Below are 16,600 nucleotides of genomic sequence, written 5' to 3' on the forward strand. Positions count from 1 at the left end.
TATATTTTAGATTCATTGCACACCAACTGAAATATGTCAGGTCTTTTATTGTTTTAATACTGATGATTTTGGCATACAGCTCATAAAAACCCAAAATTCCTATCTCAAAAAATTAGCATATTTCATCCGACCAATAAAAGAAAAGTGTTTTTAATACAAAAAAAAGTCAACCTTCAAATAATTATGTTCAGTTATGCACTCAATGTTTGGTCGGGAATCCTTTTGCAGAAATGACTGCTTCAATGCGGCGTGGCATGGAGGCAATCAGCCTGTGGCACTGCTGAGGTGTTATGGAGGCCCAGGATGCTTCGATAGCGGCCTTAAGCTCATCCAGAGTGTTGGGTCTTGCGTCTCTCAACTTTCTCTTCACAATATCCCACAGATTCTCTATGGGGTTCAGGTCAGGAGAGTTGGCAGGCCAACTGAGCACAGTAATACCATGGTCAGTAAACCATTTACCAGTGGTTTTGGCACTGTGAGCAGGTGCCAGGTCGTGCTGAAAAACAAAATCTTCATCTCCATAAAGCTTTTCAGCAGATGGAAGCATGAAGTGCTCCAAAATCTCCTGATAGCTAGCTGCATTGACCCTGCCCTTGATAAAACACAGTGGACCAACACCAGCAGCTGAAATGGCACCACAGACCATCACTGGTACTTGACACTGGACTTCAGGTATTTTGGCATTTCCTTCTCCCCAGTCTTCCTCCAGACTCTGGCACCTTGATTTCCGAATGCCATGCAAGATTTGCTTTCATCCGAAAAAAAGTACTTTGGACCACTGAGCAACAGTCCAGTGCTGCTTCTCTGTAGCCCATTTCCTGCACACGCCTGTGCACGGTGGCTCTGGATGTTTCTACTCCAGACTCAGTCCACTGCTTCCGCAGGTCCCCCAAGGTCTGGAATCGGTCCTTCTCCACAATCTTCCTCAGGGTCCGGTCACCTCTTCTCGTTGTGCAGCGTTTTTTGCCACACTTTTTCCTTCCCACAGACTTCCCACTGAGGTGCCTTGATACAGCACTCTGGGAACAGCCTATTCGTTCAGAAATTTATTTCTGTGTCTTACCCTCTCGCTTGAGGGTGTCAGTGATGGCCTTCTGGACAGCAGTCAGGTCGGCAGTCTTAGCCACGATTGCGGTTTTGAGTAATGAACCAGGCTGGGAGTTTTTAAAAGCCTCAGGAATCTTTTGCAGGTGTTTAGAGTTAATTAGTTGATTCAGATGATTAGGTTAATAGCTCGTTTAGAGAACCTTTTTATGATATGCAAATTTTTTGAGATAGGAATTTTGGGTTTTCATGAGCTCTATGCCAAAATCATCAGTATTAAAAAAATAAAAGACCTGAAATTTTTCAGTTGGTGTGCAATGAATCTAAAATATATGAAAGTCAAATTTTTATCATTACATTATGGAAAATAATGATCTTTTATCACAATATGCTAATTTTTTGAGAAGGACCTGTATATTAAATTTACATTACATTTATTCATTTAGCAGACGCTTTTATCCAAAGCTTACAGCTTACAGATGAAGACAGTGGAAGCAATCAATATCAGTTTAAGGTTCTTTATTCCAGGCCCTTATGTTATCTTTTTCTTAAAGAGTGTATAGCATTAGTTCTAATGCACAAAATAAAATTTTTGGTTGTTGTTTTAAAGATTTTCAAATTCATGAGAAGAAGGTAAACTCCGTCAACTAATTGGATCCGTCTGCTGTTGACATTAAAGCCAATTGACAAGACAGCCTATCCGTCAATCAGAAATCAGGGGTGTTTCTGCATTTGACCTTGGATGAGAGAGAGATGCACCAACATTTGCATTTGGTCCAAGGCATTAACATATCACTCCTGTCATTTATAATTTGAATATGCAGATATTAATGAGCCTTTATGACAGAAAATGTGCTTTGTTAAAGCTTCAAAGTCTCTTCTCATAAGTTCAGAGTAAATATTTACATCACACGCAAACTACAGTGTAGAGATGATATAAATGAAATTTTATCGTACACGGTAAGTTCTGGTTTCACACTTAGCTTCGCTTCATCTGTGATTCACCATTACCTACAGAACTGCTTTCCGCTCACTGATATCTCTTTCTCTCTCTATCAAATTTTAAATCAACATGACCCTTTAACGTCACAACTTACGTATCACCAAGAATTCGATGTTTCCCACCTCTACATGACTTCTACTAGAAGGACAGGAAACTTCTGTGATATGTGGTCAAATAGTACATCATCAGTAATGTAATTTCATAATTTAATAAACTAGCACTATCAATATTATTGAACTAATCTGCATAAACACTGAACTGACACTGAACTGATCTTCTGTAACTACTTTATTGCTGAGTTCATTTCATAGTGAACATTGCAACATTCATGCTGTTAACTAAATTTAACAATTAACTAACCTAAAAATGTGTTTGATTCTTGAAGAACTTAATACTGTTATTTTTTATTACTGTGACGCTGTTTAGAGACAATATGTGTTGTACAAAATGCAATCTATGCAAATGTGACAAAACACTTGCTTCTGTGATATTGATTAAATAGATATATTTTGGCTTGAAATCTAATGAAGAAATGTTGTACTGCCAGACAACCCAGACAGAAAAATACTTTAAAAATACAAATAATAATATTTATTTTGATCCTATTCTTCTTTCTTTTTTTTGATGGATGCGAACAAAAACATGATTATTAATTACAATGTGGCAATACATGCATGTGACAGCACATCAATTGAATTATATATTAATGTGCCAAGTTGAGACATTGTACCCATAACCAACTATCTGCTTGCACTCCCCTTAATAACAAGCTCACCTCTCAATACCAATATGTCATATCCCCCACTACTTTCTTATCATCTCACTTTTGACTGATTGAATGCTTTGTCCAGCCTCTGACAACACGCAATCATCTTTATCCTTCAAAAACATGTTTCCTCTGTAATGATCAGGTTATCCTTGGTATACATTAATGACTTTAAGACAGTCCTGCATCACATCACATACACATTCCTCATTCAACTGTGACTGTGTTTTCCTGATTAACAAATGCCTTTAAATAAACCCCTACTAGACCCCCCCCCCCCCCCCCCCCCACACACACACACACACACATCTCTTTCTGTCCCTCAAGGTGATTGCAGATTGTTGGGATTGAGGTACTGTCAGTAAAGGAGAGAAAATGCTCAGTCACTCGTTTTTCATCCTGTCTTCAGCACTAAATCCTCCACACCCCCTTCTGGACACGCTGATGTGAATATCTTTAATATAGCACACACAAATACAGGTGCATCTCCACAGTTTGAAAATCATGGAAAAACGCCAGCTCCTCTGTACTGTTTGTCTGATGTTACTTCTTCACAGTTCCTTCTCTTCACAATACCCCATAGATCTTCTGTGAGGTTCAGGTCAGGCGAGTTGGCTGGCCAATCAAGCACAGTAATATCATGCTCATTAAACCACTTGGAAGTGGTTTTGGCACTGTGGGCAGGTACTAAAGTTCTGCTGCAAAATTAAATCAGCATCTCCATAAAGCTTGTCAGCAGACTAAAGCATAAATTGCTCCAAAATCTCCTGGTAGATGGCTGCATTGAATTGATAAAACAGAATGGAGCAATACCAGCAGACGTCACAGCACCCAAATCATCACTGACTTCAGGAACTTCACACTGGACTTCAAGCATCTTGGCTTCTGTGCCTCTCCAGTCTTCCTCCAGACCTTGATTTACAAATGAAATGCTAAATTTACTCTTGACTCTGGCTTCAGTCCACTCCTTGTGAATCTCTCCCAAGTTCTTGAATCAGCTTTTCCTGACAATCTTCTAGTATAATAGTCCTTATAATATTTTAGATATATTTTACATATATTTTAAGGGAAGTCATGGCCTAATGGTTAGAGAGTCGGACTCGCATTCGAAGGGTTGGGAGTTCGAGTCTCGGGCCGGCAGGAAATGTAGGTGGGGGAAGTGCATGTACAGTGATCTCTCCACCTTCAATACCATGACTACGGTGCCCTTGAGCAAGTCACCGAACCCCCAACTGCTCCCCGGGTGCTGCAGCATAAATAGCTGCCCACTGCTCCGGGTGTTTGTTCATGATGTGTGTGTGTGTTCACTGCTGTGTGTGTGCACTTGGATGGGTTAAAAAGCAGAGCACGAATTCAGAGTATGGGACACCATACTTGGCTGTGTGTCACATCACTCACTTTATAAAATTATTAAGATGATTATTTTTCATAATATAAATTGGGTCTCATTATATTTTGGGGTCTGTGACATCAGCAAGGTAAAAAAAAATGGAATTTTTTTTTAGTGCATCCCAATGAGTTGTTGTTGTATAGTGATAGCATCTCATAAGTGGCGGCAAGCTGGAGGCATTTTATGCTCAGTGTTAACATTAATGTGTTATTTAATCTGACAACTAAAGAAAAGCTGCTGTGTTCCAGGAACTCAAACTCTAATATCATCATGTAATAAGCAAATGGGACAATCCAAAAACAAACATGCTTTTGAAAATATTTTAATAGAGTAACAGAGTCTGCTGTACACTAAAAAAAATAACTGTTCTGATACAAAATGTAACTGCCACAACAATGCTGAAACCTTTCAAGGGCACATAGTATCTGTCAATAGACTTGGACGGGTCTCAGATGAGACACTTAAATCACTTCAATCACTTCAAGGATAAACAAGTGATAACAGTGTTTGTATGTTACAACATAAATTAGTTTTTTGCTATGGCAGACATATTCTGTCTAAACAATTGGCTTTTCTGGCAAATAAATTCTTATAATGAAGCTTACATATCATCCACAGAAAATCCTGCTCAATGTAATGTACAGGTGCATCTCAATAAATTAGAAAGTTGTGGAAAAGTTCAAAATTTCAGTAATTTAAATCAAATTGTGAAACTTGTGTATTGAATGAATTCAGTGCACACAGACTTAAGTAGTTTAAGTCTTTGGCTCACATTTAACAAAAACAACAAATTAGAATGTAGTGAAATGCAAATCAGCTAATCAACTCAAAACACCTGCAAAGTTTTCCTGAGCCTTTAAAATGGTCACTCAGTTTGGTTCACTAGCCTGCACAATCATGGGGAAGACTGATCTGACATTTGTCAAGAAGACAATCATTAACACCCTTCACAAAGAGGGTAAGCCACAAACATTCATTGCGAAACAAGCTGGCTGTTCACAGAGTGCTGTATCCAAGCATGTTAACAGAAAGTTGACTGGATGGAAAAAGTGTGGAAGAAAAAGATGCACAACCAACGAAAGAACCGCAACCTTATGAGGATTGTCAAGCAAAATCGATTCAAGAATTTGAGTGAACTTCACAAGGAATGGACTGAGGCTGAGGTCAAGGCATACAGAAGTGTCAAGGAATTTGGCTACAGTCATCGTATTCCTCTTGTTAAGCCACTCCTGAACCACAAACAACATCTTACCTGGGCTAAGGAGAAGAAGAACTGTACTGTTGTCCAGTGTTCCAAAGTCCTCTTTTCAGATGAGAGCAAGTTTTGTATTTCATTTGGAAACCAAGGTCCTAGAGTCTGGAGGAAGGGTGGAGAAGCTCATAGCCCAAGTTGCTTGAAGCCCACAGTCTGTGATGATTCGGGGTGCAATGTCATCTGATGGCGATGGCCCTTTCACACAGGACGTGGAATGCACTGCGATATGATATTCAATCATTTCAAAGGCTTGTGCCGCACGAGGACGGTTAATTGCTGCTTCAACCAAAGTGCTCGCGTTGCAGAGCGCACCACTGGTGCGCAAGTTGCGCAAGCGTGCTAAAAGTTCAAAATAGTTTTTGCCACTGCGCTCTGAAGGGCTGCTCTGAACCCGGTGGCCAGCGCAGCGCTTTTCACATCCTTTGTGAAACGTCCATCACTAGTCAGTTGCATCAGTTTTAAAATAAATCCCTTCTGCTCAGCAAGGCTGCATTTATTTGCCTGATTAAAAGTTGTGGCCTAATGGTTAGAGAGTCGGACTCCCAATCAAAAGGTTGTGAGTTCGAGTCCCGGGCCGGCAGGAATTGTGGGTGGGGGGGAGTGCATGTACAGTTCTCTCTCCACCTTCAATACCACGACTTAGGTGCCCTTGAGCAAGGCATCGAACCCCCCAACTGCTCCCCGGGCGCCGCGGCATAAATGGCTGCCCACTGCTCCGGGTGTGTGTTCACAGTGTGTGTGTGTGTTCACTGCTCTGTGTGTGTGCACTTCGGATGGGTTAAATGCTTGGGTCATCATACTTGGCTGAATGTCACGTCACTCACTCACTTAAAAGGGGGTCTCAGAAATGTCCTCAAAATAATATTTTACTAACTTAAATTGTGCTTTGTTTGTAGAATGTTAAAAAACTGGTAAAAAATGACCAGTGTTAAGCCCTATTCGGACGGGACTAGTTTTACAGGGGGTCGTTAGAGAAATCTGCGTTTCACAGACGTACTTGGTGATTTTAATCCCGTCCGAATCTGCCACGTCTGTGTTTTTCTCACACAACCTCTGTGATAATTCCAGAGCAAATTACCTACCGTTTTTCAGCAAACTCAGTGATCCTCTGAGAAAACTAATCCCGTCCGAATGCGAATGTCTGTGATTGCCGGTGATATTTTATTTCACAACGCGTTTCCTTGTGTGTTTTGGCCAACGTGAATTACCGTAGATGCTCTTACCGCGCGGATGTTTGATATATTTGCTTAGCGGCAAATAAATAATAATAATAAAAAAATAATACAACTAATAAAATCAAGAGCAAGATCGCGTAAACTGTTAATACCGGCTATTGTAATATCAGCATCAGGTAAGATTACTCACGTTCATTTATGTACTCAGTTACATAATGTTTTAATTACATTTAATAAAAAAAAAAAAAAAGGAAAACAAGTTAAACTAAAGGAACCACACATTAACATGGTTTTGCTATACTAGCCATTTAGTATTTATTGTGTAATAATACTAAGGCAATCATTCTGAATGAATGCAATGCACGCATACAGAGCGCGTGATCTCTGTGACGCCCAGATACACAAATCAGACCCTCCCACCTCTGTAATAAACATGGAGATACTAGTCCCGTCCGAATTGTTACATGAAAATCACAGACGTCAGGTGGTAAGAATCGAAACTCAAACGTAGTTTAGAAAACTAGTCCCGTCCGAATAGTGCTTTAGATAAGTATTTTTACATTGTTGTTTTGTATTAGTGTACAATGTTTAAAAATAATAATTTATTTAATATAGTGTCCATTTCATTAATTTAACATTTAATATTGGAGGCATCCAAGTTAAGAGACACGTGAACATATTGTTTTTTAAAGTAATGCAATAATACTTTACCTGGTAATTGGTTACTATTTTTGAGAAGTAACTAGTAACCATAACTTATTACTTTTCTATAGTAACTTGCCCAACACTGGACACTACTATTGCACTATAATGCTGCCTCTGTCACTTTATGATAATAGATAATTTACACTCTGAATTAGGTAGTTTGTCATTATGACAGTAGCTCATTGAAATGGATGGACAATGCCCTTCATTGTGTTCTGGAATCTATCGCAGCTTTCATTGGCCAAGGCCCACCCATGAGGCCTAAGACCAACATGTCAACAACCAATCACAGTTCGTTTCGTTCATCGTCACACTTTGAGGCGTGGAAATGTCGCCACAATAACAGACTGGTGTGTAAAACTCTTGGATGTATTTTAAAGATTCTATGCTGTGAAATTTAAATATTTCACATAATTTTGAAAATCCAGCATGTAGTCGATTCCTCGTTGTCACAATTGTAAACACTAGGCTTTCTTCTTTCGTGAGGGGGTTTGGCGCCACGGTATCTTTGTTTCCAGGTGGAACATGACATGACACACACGTCTCGCGGAAATCCTGTAGAATTCAACCAATCCAATGAGGACATCGATATTTCTGAAGCGTTTCTAGAGCGTGCTGCATATACAAATGTCTTCCGCGCATGATGGATAACGGAAGTGAGAGAAAAGTGTTTATTAGATACAAATAATAACTGAGCCTCACCCCGGAGCGGTGTGAGGCACGTTTATTATGAATGCGCATGCTTTATTTGACGACTTGTGAACTGTTCAGCTGCAACGCCTGCTGATTGCAATGATAGAGCTTGGGATAGCCAGGACAACTTTTTATATAACTCTGACTGTATTCGTCTGAAAGAAGAAAGTCATATACACATAGGATGCTTCGAGAGTAAGTAAAACACAGTCTATTTTTAAGTTGTTTGATAAAACTCAGTGGGCTCAAGAGTGGCAAGAAATGAACTATTTTCCCACTGCCTCCCTTGCCTCTTCAGAGAAAACACCCATGATACACATGTGGGTAAATTCAACAGCAATGGAAATCCCTTGAGTGCATTAAATAAACAACATTAGAGTATGTAGGTCTAGGCATGTTTGCATATAGCAAGACAAAATAATTTACTTATTCATCTTCCAGGTGCAGTGACTACATTATGTTCTATATTTGCAGGTGAAAAGCAGAAAGCACAGGCCCTCATTCCACACACCTCCTCACAATCAAATGCCCAAGCAGTTTTCTAAATATTATGTATGTGTACCCTGAAGTATCATTGAGATTTTCAGTTCATGATGTATGTATCTGTGGGATGGGAATGTGGGGGTGGGCAGGCCATTCGCATGAATCAGCGGCAGTTCAGGATGATGAGACACAGACTTGTCGCAGTGAAGCTCACATCGCAAAGCATCAGTGTTTGACATCAAAGGAGCCATGCACACTGAGAGACAACACATTCAGGTTGATGGACTGGGTGAGAACTATAACGAGGTGTCTCCGCAGCCCATTCAGGTTTGCGCACCTCTTCAGGGACCTCAATAAAGCTATGTGTTTACTTGCTGGTGTAAAATGTTAAAACTATCATGCATTTGCATAGATTTCTATTTAGAAATTATCGCTTAGAATATGCAATTGTTAAACAAAACCAAATTGAACATATCTACAGATATGCAATACAATTTTATCATTCCTCAAAAGCCTACAAGTAAGAGTCTACTAAATACTACATTCTACTAAAGGAGTATTGATGGGAGATTTGACTCATTTCTATGAATTATTTCTTGTGAGCAGTAGTTTAAAAAAATATCAATTATTAATTTGCATCATGTCATCATAGCATGGTTTCTGACATTCTGATATGACATATTATAATTGCACCTAAACAGAGTATGTAACACATACATGTTGCTTTTTCAATTCAGCCTGTTGCAAGCATAATTCAGCTCATAAAAACATAGATGCAATTTTATGAATTTATTTTAAACAAATTAATTTGTATACATAGTGATAAACAATCTGACTTATTTAGTTAACTGTTTGAGAACAGTTTGTTTCAAATAAGTTTTTTTTTAAATATACTCAGTTGTTCATTTGTATCATGCACAAATTGTAAATCGTTAAATGCTCTGAAATATTTTTTAACGTAATGTAGCACATACACTACGTTTTTCCCAAGTTCAGTCTGTTGCAAACATGATTCAACTATATATATATATATATATATATATATATATATATATATATATATATATATATATATATATATATATATATATATATATATATATATATATATACAGTATATATATATAAACAGCATTTACATTATTAACTAGGCTATTTAAAATCGCAATTAGGCTATGCCAAACAATTAACTTTTCATCACACAGCCTCCTCTCGGTATCAATTCACTCACTGGTTCTAATTTGCTCATTACGAATCGGACATGTTGGAAAGAGACCGTTCTCAATTCAAAGAATCAATGAGTTGTTGACTCGGAACGATTCAGTCCAATTCGTGAACGAATTGTTCAGTCTGATTAGTGAATGAATCATTCAGGCCGGTTTAGTGAATCCGTTGAACAGAACCATTGAACAGATCTGACAAGAAAGTCTGGATGTCGTGAAAGGCCAACATCTATGAAGAATCTTCAAACCCTTTATACTGACTACTAATAATTAATAGCCTTTTTAAATCGTAAAGTCTTTCATCATTCGAAACTGATCTTCATGCTTCAGATCTAAGATGCGTGGGGGAGGGACGCGCGCGAGGTCCATTTTTACGCCCTCGTGCCTCGCTTGTCATAACCCCTTAAATGATATAAAGAAATTCGACCGTAAAGCATTCGACAAAGACAAAAGACACTCAGATACTTTCAGCTGTTTTATTTGGCATCTAATTGTTCAGATGCTGGTAAAACGGGGCCATCTCCTCTCCTCCTCCGTTACTGTGGAAACCATCATCATGCTGCTCCCGAGAATGCCAATTATCACATCCCCCAAAAACTGGTTTATATAACCACTATCTTCCCAACGCATAGTCTGCACATCTAGACAGCCAGAACCAAATGTGCCACAATTCAGACTGATTAAAACCAAAGTTCTTGAATGATATACCGATTGTTTGCCCACAACCAGCCCCCGGTCCTTTTAAGCGTTGCGTAAACAAGTGGATGGCACACCAGCGTTAATAATAGAACACAAGTAGGCTATGAAGGCGATAGCTATTCTGTGTTAACTCGAATACGAATAACGCACAGAAGCTGCAATAAAGGCTCCTGTAATATTTAAAACGGCATCACTGGAGGATGAATGAATAATATAGGAAGGGACACTAGATGCCTTAATGATCACACCTGTGTGCGTCGGTAAATTAATTCGTATCAACACTTAGATTATAATTCATTATGGAAAATAGTTAAAGTGGTAAAAACTCCATGTCGACTTACAGCAATTTGTTATGGCGAAGCTGTTAGCCACCTCCAGGTTATCAATGTGAGGAGTGAGGCGGAACTCGGCCGTGCCGTACTGAACCATTCCGATCCGAAACGCGCTGTACTCTTGATCCGCTCCTCTGGGGAACAGGCCACCTGAGAAAAGAACACATTCAAATGATTCATAATTAAATTACAAGACGAATCACGTCTCATAGCTACTCCAAAAATATCATATAGCCTATATCGCGAAAATCTCACATGGCACACATATAAAGATGTTTTTTAAGTCATTTCGCTAGTCAGACGTATCAAGTCGAGATGCATTGTGATCTAAAGTCGTAGTGCGCTCACCGATTTGGACGCTTGGAGATCCGCCGAGCGCCAGTCCCCATAACGCGGGGAAAAGGAGACCCGACAAAATCATCGTCTTCTGATTATCCACGCGACCACATCCAACAAACGTGCACTGTTCACAAAACAGCGAGCACAAGATAGAGTCGACACATGTTAAAAATGACCACAGTTCAAACGCAGAGGCTCTCGATAGACCGCGGTGCTGATGAGGGAAAGAGCGGGCGCGATGATGCGGGAGTCTTGCCCACCTCCTTTGCGGCTCCGTCCCTGAGAATCGTTTCAACTCAGAGGACACGGTAAGAATACTGATGAAGACGAAAAAAGCCGAGCGGAGCCGAGGCTGCTTTTATTTAGAACGCGCATTGAGAGAGGCGCGCTCGCGCTGGGACATTGGCTCAGCTGCTTTGGCAAATTGGATTACGACTAGTTGATCTTGTTCATTAGTTTAATATACTGTATGTCGCATGATTTCTTTTGGTTATGAATTGATTGAATTAGAAAACGCATTAGAAAACACAAGTGTGACAGATGAAACCTTGCAACCCAATAAGTTTGGGCTCCCCATCTTCTGAAATATAACACAAAACGAATATTCATTACACATATTACTGTCTAGAATGGGCTCCATTTTCTGACCATAGACCTGTCGGTGGATAAAGAGATGGAGCAAGGATGCAAAATGGTAGCAAAAAGGAATAGGAATAAAACTTGCTAAAAATATGTATTCACCCATCAGGCTATCCAAGATGTGGACGAGTTTGCTTCTTCATCTGAACAGATATTTAGCATTTCATCTCTTAGCATTGCATCTCACCTTAAACCATTGCTTCTTGTCTAAATATGCTTCCTCCAGTAAAAAGTAAAGTCTTGTCTGAATCAGGAGAGAAATATGCACAGATCAAGCACTGTTTACATCAGGGGTCACCAAACTTGGTCCCTGAGTGCCAGTGGATTTTGATGCTAGAGGAAAAGTAGTTTCCCTTGTCTTTTCAATTTTTTCTTCAATCTTTTCAAAATTCCTCCAAATCTGTTTCAGTGAAGAAACAAACTCATTCTTCTGTACATCTCAGACGGCCAAATATTAACAGATCTCAGAGAAATGAGCCAGAATTTGAGCCTGAATCTCTTTGTACTTGTGAGCCTTTTGCGTTTAAAGCAAGACATGCATTTTAAATGACCTACTTTTCTAACGAAAGTTAAACTTGAAAATAAAGTGTAGCTCTAATTTACACCATTGTAATTTAGATCACAGAAGGCATTTATCATATGATAAGAATGTGCATAGATTTTAAGCCACGAGTATGGCACAGTATCAGTACAGCTAATTATAAATAAACCACTGATTTCACAAAATAAAACAATGATGCCGTTTTTGTCCAACAAATCTTGCTATTTAAAATCTGCAAGTGTCTAAGTAGTTCCCATGATGACCAGGAGAGAGCAGTGAATTGCTGTGGAAGTCTAACCCTACAAAATTTGTCAATTAAATTAAGATTCATTTAATGCTGAATCCACCTAAATCTACCTAAATCCAGAGCTCAGTTCCAGCCCTAAAAAAATAAAAATAACTCAGTCTGTAATTATCAGATGCTCCTGGGGCTAGTTGTTCAAAAAGTTTAATCTAAATCAGAATTTGGAAATCCCATGTTTTGCCATCCAGGATCAGGTAACCCATTTTACTTTTGTAAGGCAAATTTGATTGGGTCACCTTAATCCAGATACACACTTTTCATATTTCTAAATCTGGATTACTCGTGCTCTACAGAGCTCCTAAAGGGACATGGTTTTGCAACTTGTCACTGTTCCATCTCTGATGTTGAAACTCAAATGTAGTTAATAATTTGTATTTTTGTTTGATATCGACAGCTGTTTGGGGATATATTACGTTACAAATATTGTATTTATTGGACCAGTTTTAAAGTTTTATTATATTTTTGTTCCTGAAATCCACCCTTCTGCTGGGATCTGAATATTGTTATCAAAAGTATCCCAATCTTACAAAAACGTTTTGAACAACACAAATTGAGGATTAAGTCTTGATCAAAACCAAGATTGGATTTTGTGATCTAATCTGAAATCAGAATAGTTTTTTTTTTTTTTTTAACAACCAATTTTCAAGGTTTAATCCAATCCGAGGGCCAGTATCTAATCAGATTAGTTTTGAACAACTGGACCCTGAAGATGGTAAGTAGTTGATTGATTGATCAGGGAACTTTGCAGAGAATTAGACTTCTAGGAACATGAATGGGACCCCAGCACTAGTACCAAAGTTCAATTCTTTTCATAAATATGCTATGGGCTGCAATGTGGGGTAGAGTGGGATAAAACGCCCCCTACTGTTTTTCCAAAAATAACCGCAAGATACAGTCTGCATTCATTTTCATTGTAATATGGACTACGTTGACTAGAGCGATTTAGAAGTTTTCACTATGAAGCTTACACTGATAATGTACCTGAGAGAGAGAGAGAGAGAGAGAGAGAGAGAGAGAGAGAATCACATTAAATGATTTAACTTTCATCAGTAAGAAAAAAAAGTGTTTTAAAGCTTGTTGTTTTGTAGAACACACAGTTATAAATTATATTAAAACAGTTGGATTATCATTTTGTAATTCATAATTATTGATTATATTCTTTTTCATTTTAAGCAAAAACTCTCTGTTCTCTGATTTAGCTGTTAATGTTTAAAGGAAATGCTTTGTCAGACTTTTGTTAAAATTCTAATTGAAGTGTATTACTTTGTTCATAATTTACAGTTTTGGGGTAACTCCTTAGTCTAGAACGCGAGCTATGTAATTAGATTACTTTTTTATAAGTAACTAGTTTAGTAATGCACTAATTTTTCATTTAGAAGGAAATATCTGAGTTACTTTGTTCCCCATACTGACTGACACAGCTCTCGTGTTGCCATGTTGAGAGAAATCGTGATAAATGTGGCATCGTGTGCACTGTGTGATCTTACTGTAGTTCTGGACTAAATATGAACATATATTTACTCCACAAAAACTGAACAGTCAAATGCAAACTCAGAATATTATACAAACCTGTAATAATGAAATATGATAAAACAAATATGATTTATGCATTTAATCCCATTTTATTAATCATTGTTTTTGGTACTGACCTTAGATAATCCAATTAAATCATACTAGGCAAAAACAACACATTGGTTTCATTTGTGTTATTGCTGAAAGTTTCAAACTTTCTTCTCCTGCGTCAAGCTATTTGTTTGAGCTGCGCCCTCTACTGTACAGATGTGAATTTACATTTCCTTCAGCCGGAAGCATATTCATTCAATCTGGTTGTGAAAGGCCTTTGGGCTTTTGCATTTGTAAAATATATATTTTTTAAATATATAATTAAAAACAAACAAGCAAGCCCTGCACAGATTTAAAAGTAACTCAAAATTAATGTAACAAATTACTTTCCATAAAAAGTAACTAAGTAACGTAATTCGTTACTTTATTAGGAAGCAATGCAAGATTGTAATGCATTACCAGAGCTGGGTAGATAATTTATGAATTGTAATCAGTTACTGATTACAGATTACATGGAAAAATTTGTAGTCAGTAATATAATCTCTTAGATTACACATTTTTGGTAACGTAATCTAATTACTTTTGTATTACATTTAGATTACATTTGTGCTAACCCTCATTTGAAATCACATATATTCAGTTAGCTTAATCTTGTAATTTTTTTTTAAATATATATACATTTATTCACAAAAAAGAGCCACAATAGCTTCTTTTTCAAGTACAATGTATGGACAGTTAATACTTACAAAATACTAACACTAATTTATACCTTGCTGTTAGAGTTTGCTAGTAACACTGAAAAAAACACATCTTATGATTTTAAAGCATATTTACTTATAATAAAGTACATTTAGAAAACCAATATTGAAAAACATGAAATTCACAGCAATATCACTACTAGGTAGAATATTTAATATTTAAAAAAAAAAACACTAGAAGTGAATATGATTGTATCAATGAAAAACAGCAAACAATAGCTACATTGCAAACATGATTTTTGAAAAAGAATAAACTCACACAGCGATGACATTTCTATCCATCTCAAACCATTTTAAGTGCATAGTAATAATGAGGAAAAGACAAACAATAAAAACATTACAAAAATGAATATTATAGAGGATGTAACTCACAATACATTGCTAATACAGGGCTCGACATTAAGCTTTGAAATGAGCTCGTCCTTCGGACAATTAAGAGTAAAAAAAATATCCAAATGCATAAATAATGTTATTAGATTAACGTTTTACTTTTTTGACATACAAAATATGAAATGTTGGAAAAATGTTTTTTATATGAAATTTGAAATATGAAATTAAACCACCAGTAGGTGGTGACAAGTCACTTTCTTAATGATTGAATCATTGATTCAACCAATTCGTTCAAACAACTGATTCATTCAACAAATTAAGCAAGTGACCGTTTTAATAGATGGCTTACTGAATCATTGACTCTTTACAAAATGAATAATTTAGTGTGTGTTGCTCGAAGATGTGCGACTGTTCTGCTGTGGGTTTGCTTAGAACTAATTTAGTTTGAAATGGAGCAAAAACGATCCACATGTAAGTCAGTTAACATTACTTGTTTATTTAACTGAAGATGTATAAAATCAATATCACATTTGCATTCAAACTGAAAGTCGGGTAAGCATCACTCCTGGTCGTGTGACACATTATACAGAATATTTATATTTTTCTACCTAAATATGTTTGTTTCAAATTGTGTGTGCTGAAGAGTTGATTTTATCCGCGAGTCAGACAGACTGCACGAGACACAACTGACGCGACCTTGACACTGTCAATACATTATCCATTATAAGTCACCGTTTACACTCAAAGTAATAAAATCAGAATCATTCTCACCAAATTGTGCTGCCCTAGTTATTGTTAGTTATTAAAATTTTGAACAGGGTTACTTGTCCAGTCGGGCAAGTACAATTTTGAACAGCAATAATCCGTGATAGGCAGATCTTACACTGAATATAGTGACTTTTTTCCCCGTGTCTTGATTTAAAAATGACATGATGTCTGTACATCCAGTGATTAAAGGCTGCGTTCCCCTCCATTTTCTATTATCTTGTTGCTGATTTCTTCTGAGCGCAATTCTGACCCCCCTCCCCCTCTCCCCCGGAAAAACTCGAAGAATCACATGTAAGTGGAAGGTTTAAGAACAAAAAAAAAAAACTTAAGAGAATCAATGGATTGTGACCGATTTACCATTGTGCAAATAATACGTAATCATGTAATCCATAAAAAAGTAACTGTAGTCTGATTAAGAGTATTTTAAAAAGTAGTTTACTCTAATTGCAAGTACCTGCGTTTTGGAATCTGATTACTTAATCCAGATTACATGTAATCCGTTACTACCCAGCTCTGTGCATTACTTATAAAAGTAACTTTTTCCAACACTGATCATTTATGTCATGCCACTAAACTATGATAACTTTCCT

The 16,600-nt window shown here is 37.5% G+C and overlaps 1 protein-coding gene across 7 annotated transcripts in view; it reads right to left on the reverse strand.

Annotated features, from left to right (window-relative positions):
• Positions 1 to 11,429, reverse strand: part of gria2a (glutamate receptor, ionotropic, AMPA 2a) — a 37,659-nt gene extending 26,230 nt beyond the window's left edge. For 4 of the 7 annotated variants that reach the window (XR_003275861.1, XM_026204022.1, XM_026204023.1 and 1 more), the window contains exons 1-2: positions 11,117 to 11,313; positions 10,778 to 10,918 (exon numbers count right to left, since the gene is read on the reverse strand). Coding sequence is in view for 6 of the 7 variants with exons in the window: in XM_026204022.1 (XP_026059807.1) it covers positions 10,778 to 10,918; positions 11,117 to 11,189 (214 nt within the window). In the remaining variant the exon portion in view is untranslated. Of the gene's footprint in view, positions 1 to 10,777; positions 10,919 to 11,116 lie in introns of all 7 variants that reach the window. The other 3 variants (XM_026204026.1, XM_026204028.1, XM_026204027.1) reach the window with 1 other exon arrangement.
• Between the last annotated feature and the right edge of the window lie 5,171 nt (positions 11,430 to 16,600).

Source organism: Carassius auratus, chromosome 26 (assembly GCF_003368295.1).
Source record: "Carassius auratus strain Wakin chromosome 26, ASM336829v1, whole genome shotgun sequence".
In the NCBI taxonomy this organism is placed as follows: Eukaryota; Metazoa; Chordata; class Actinopteri; order Cypriniformes; family Cyprinidae; genus Carassius; species Carassius auratus.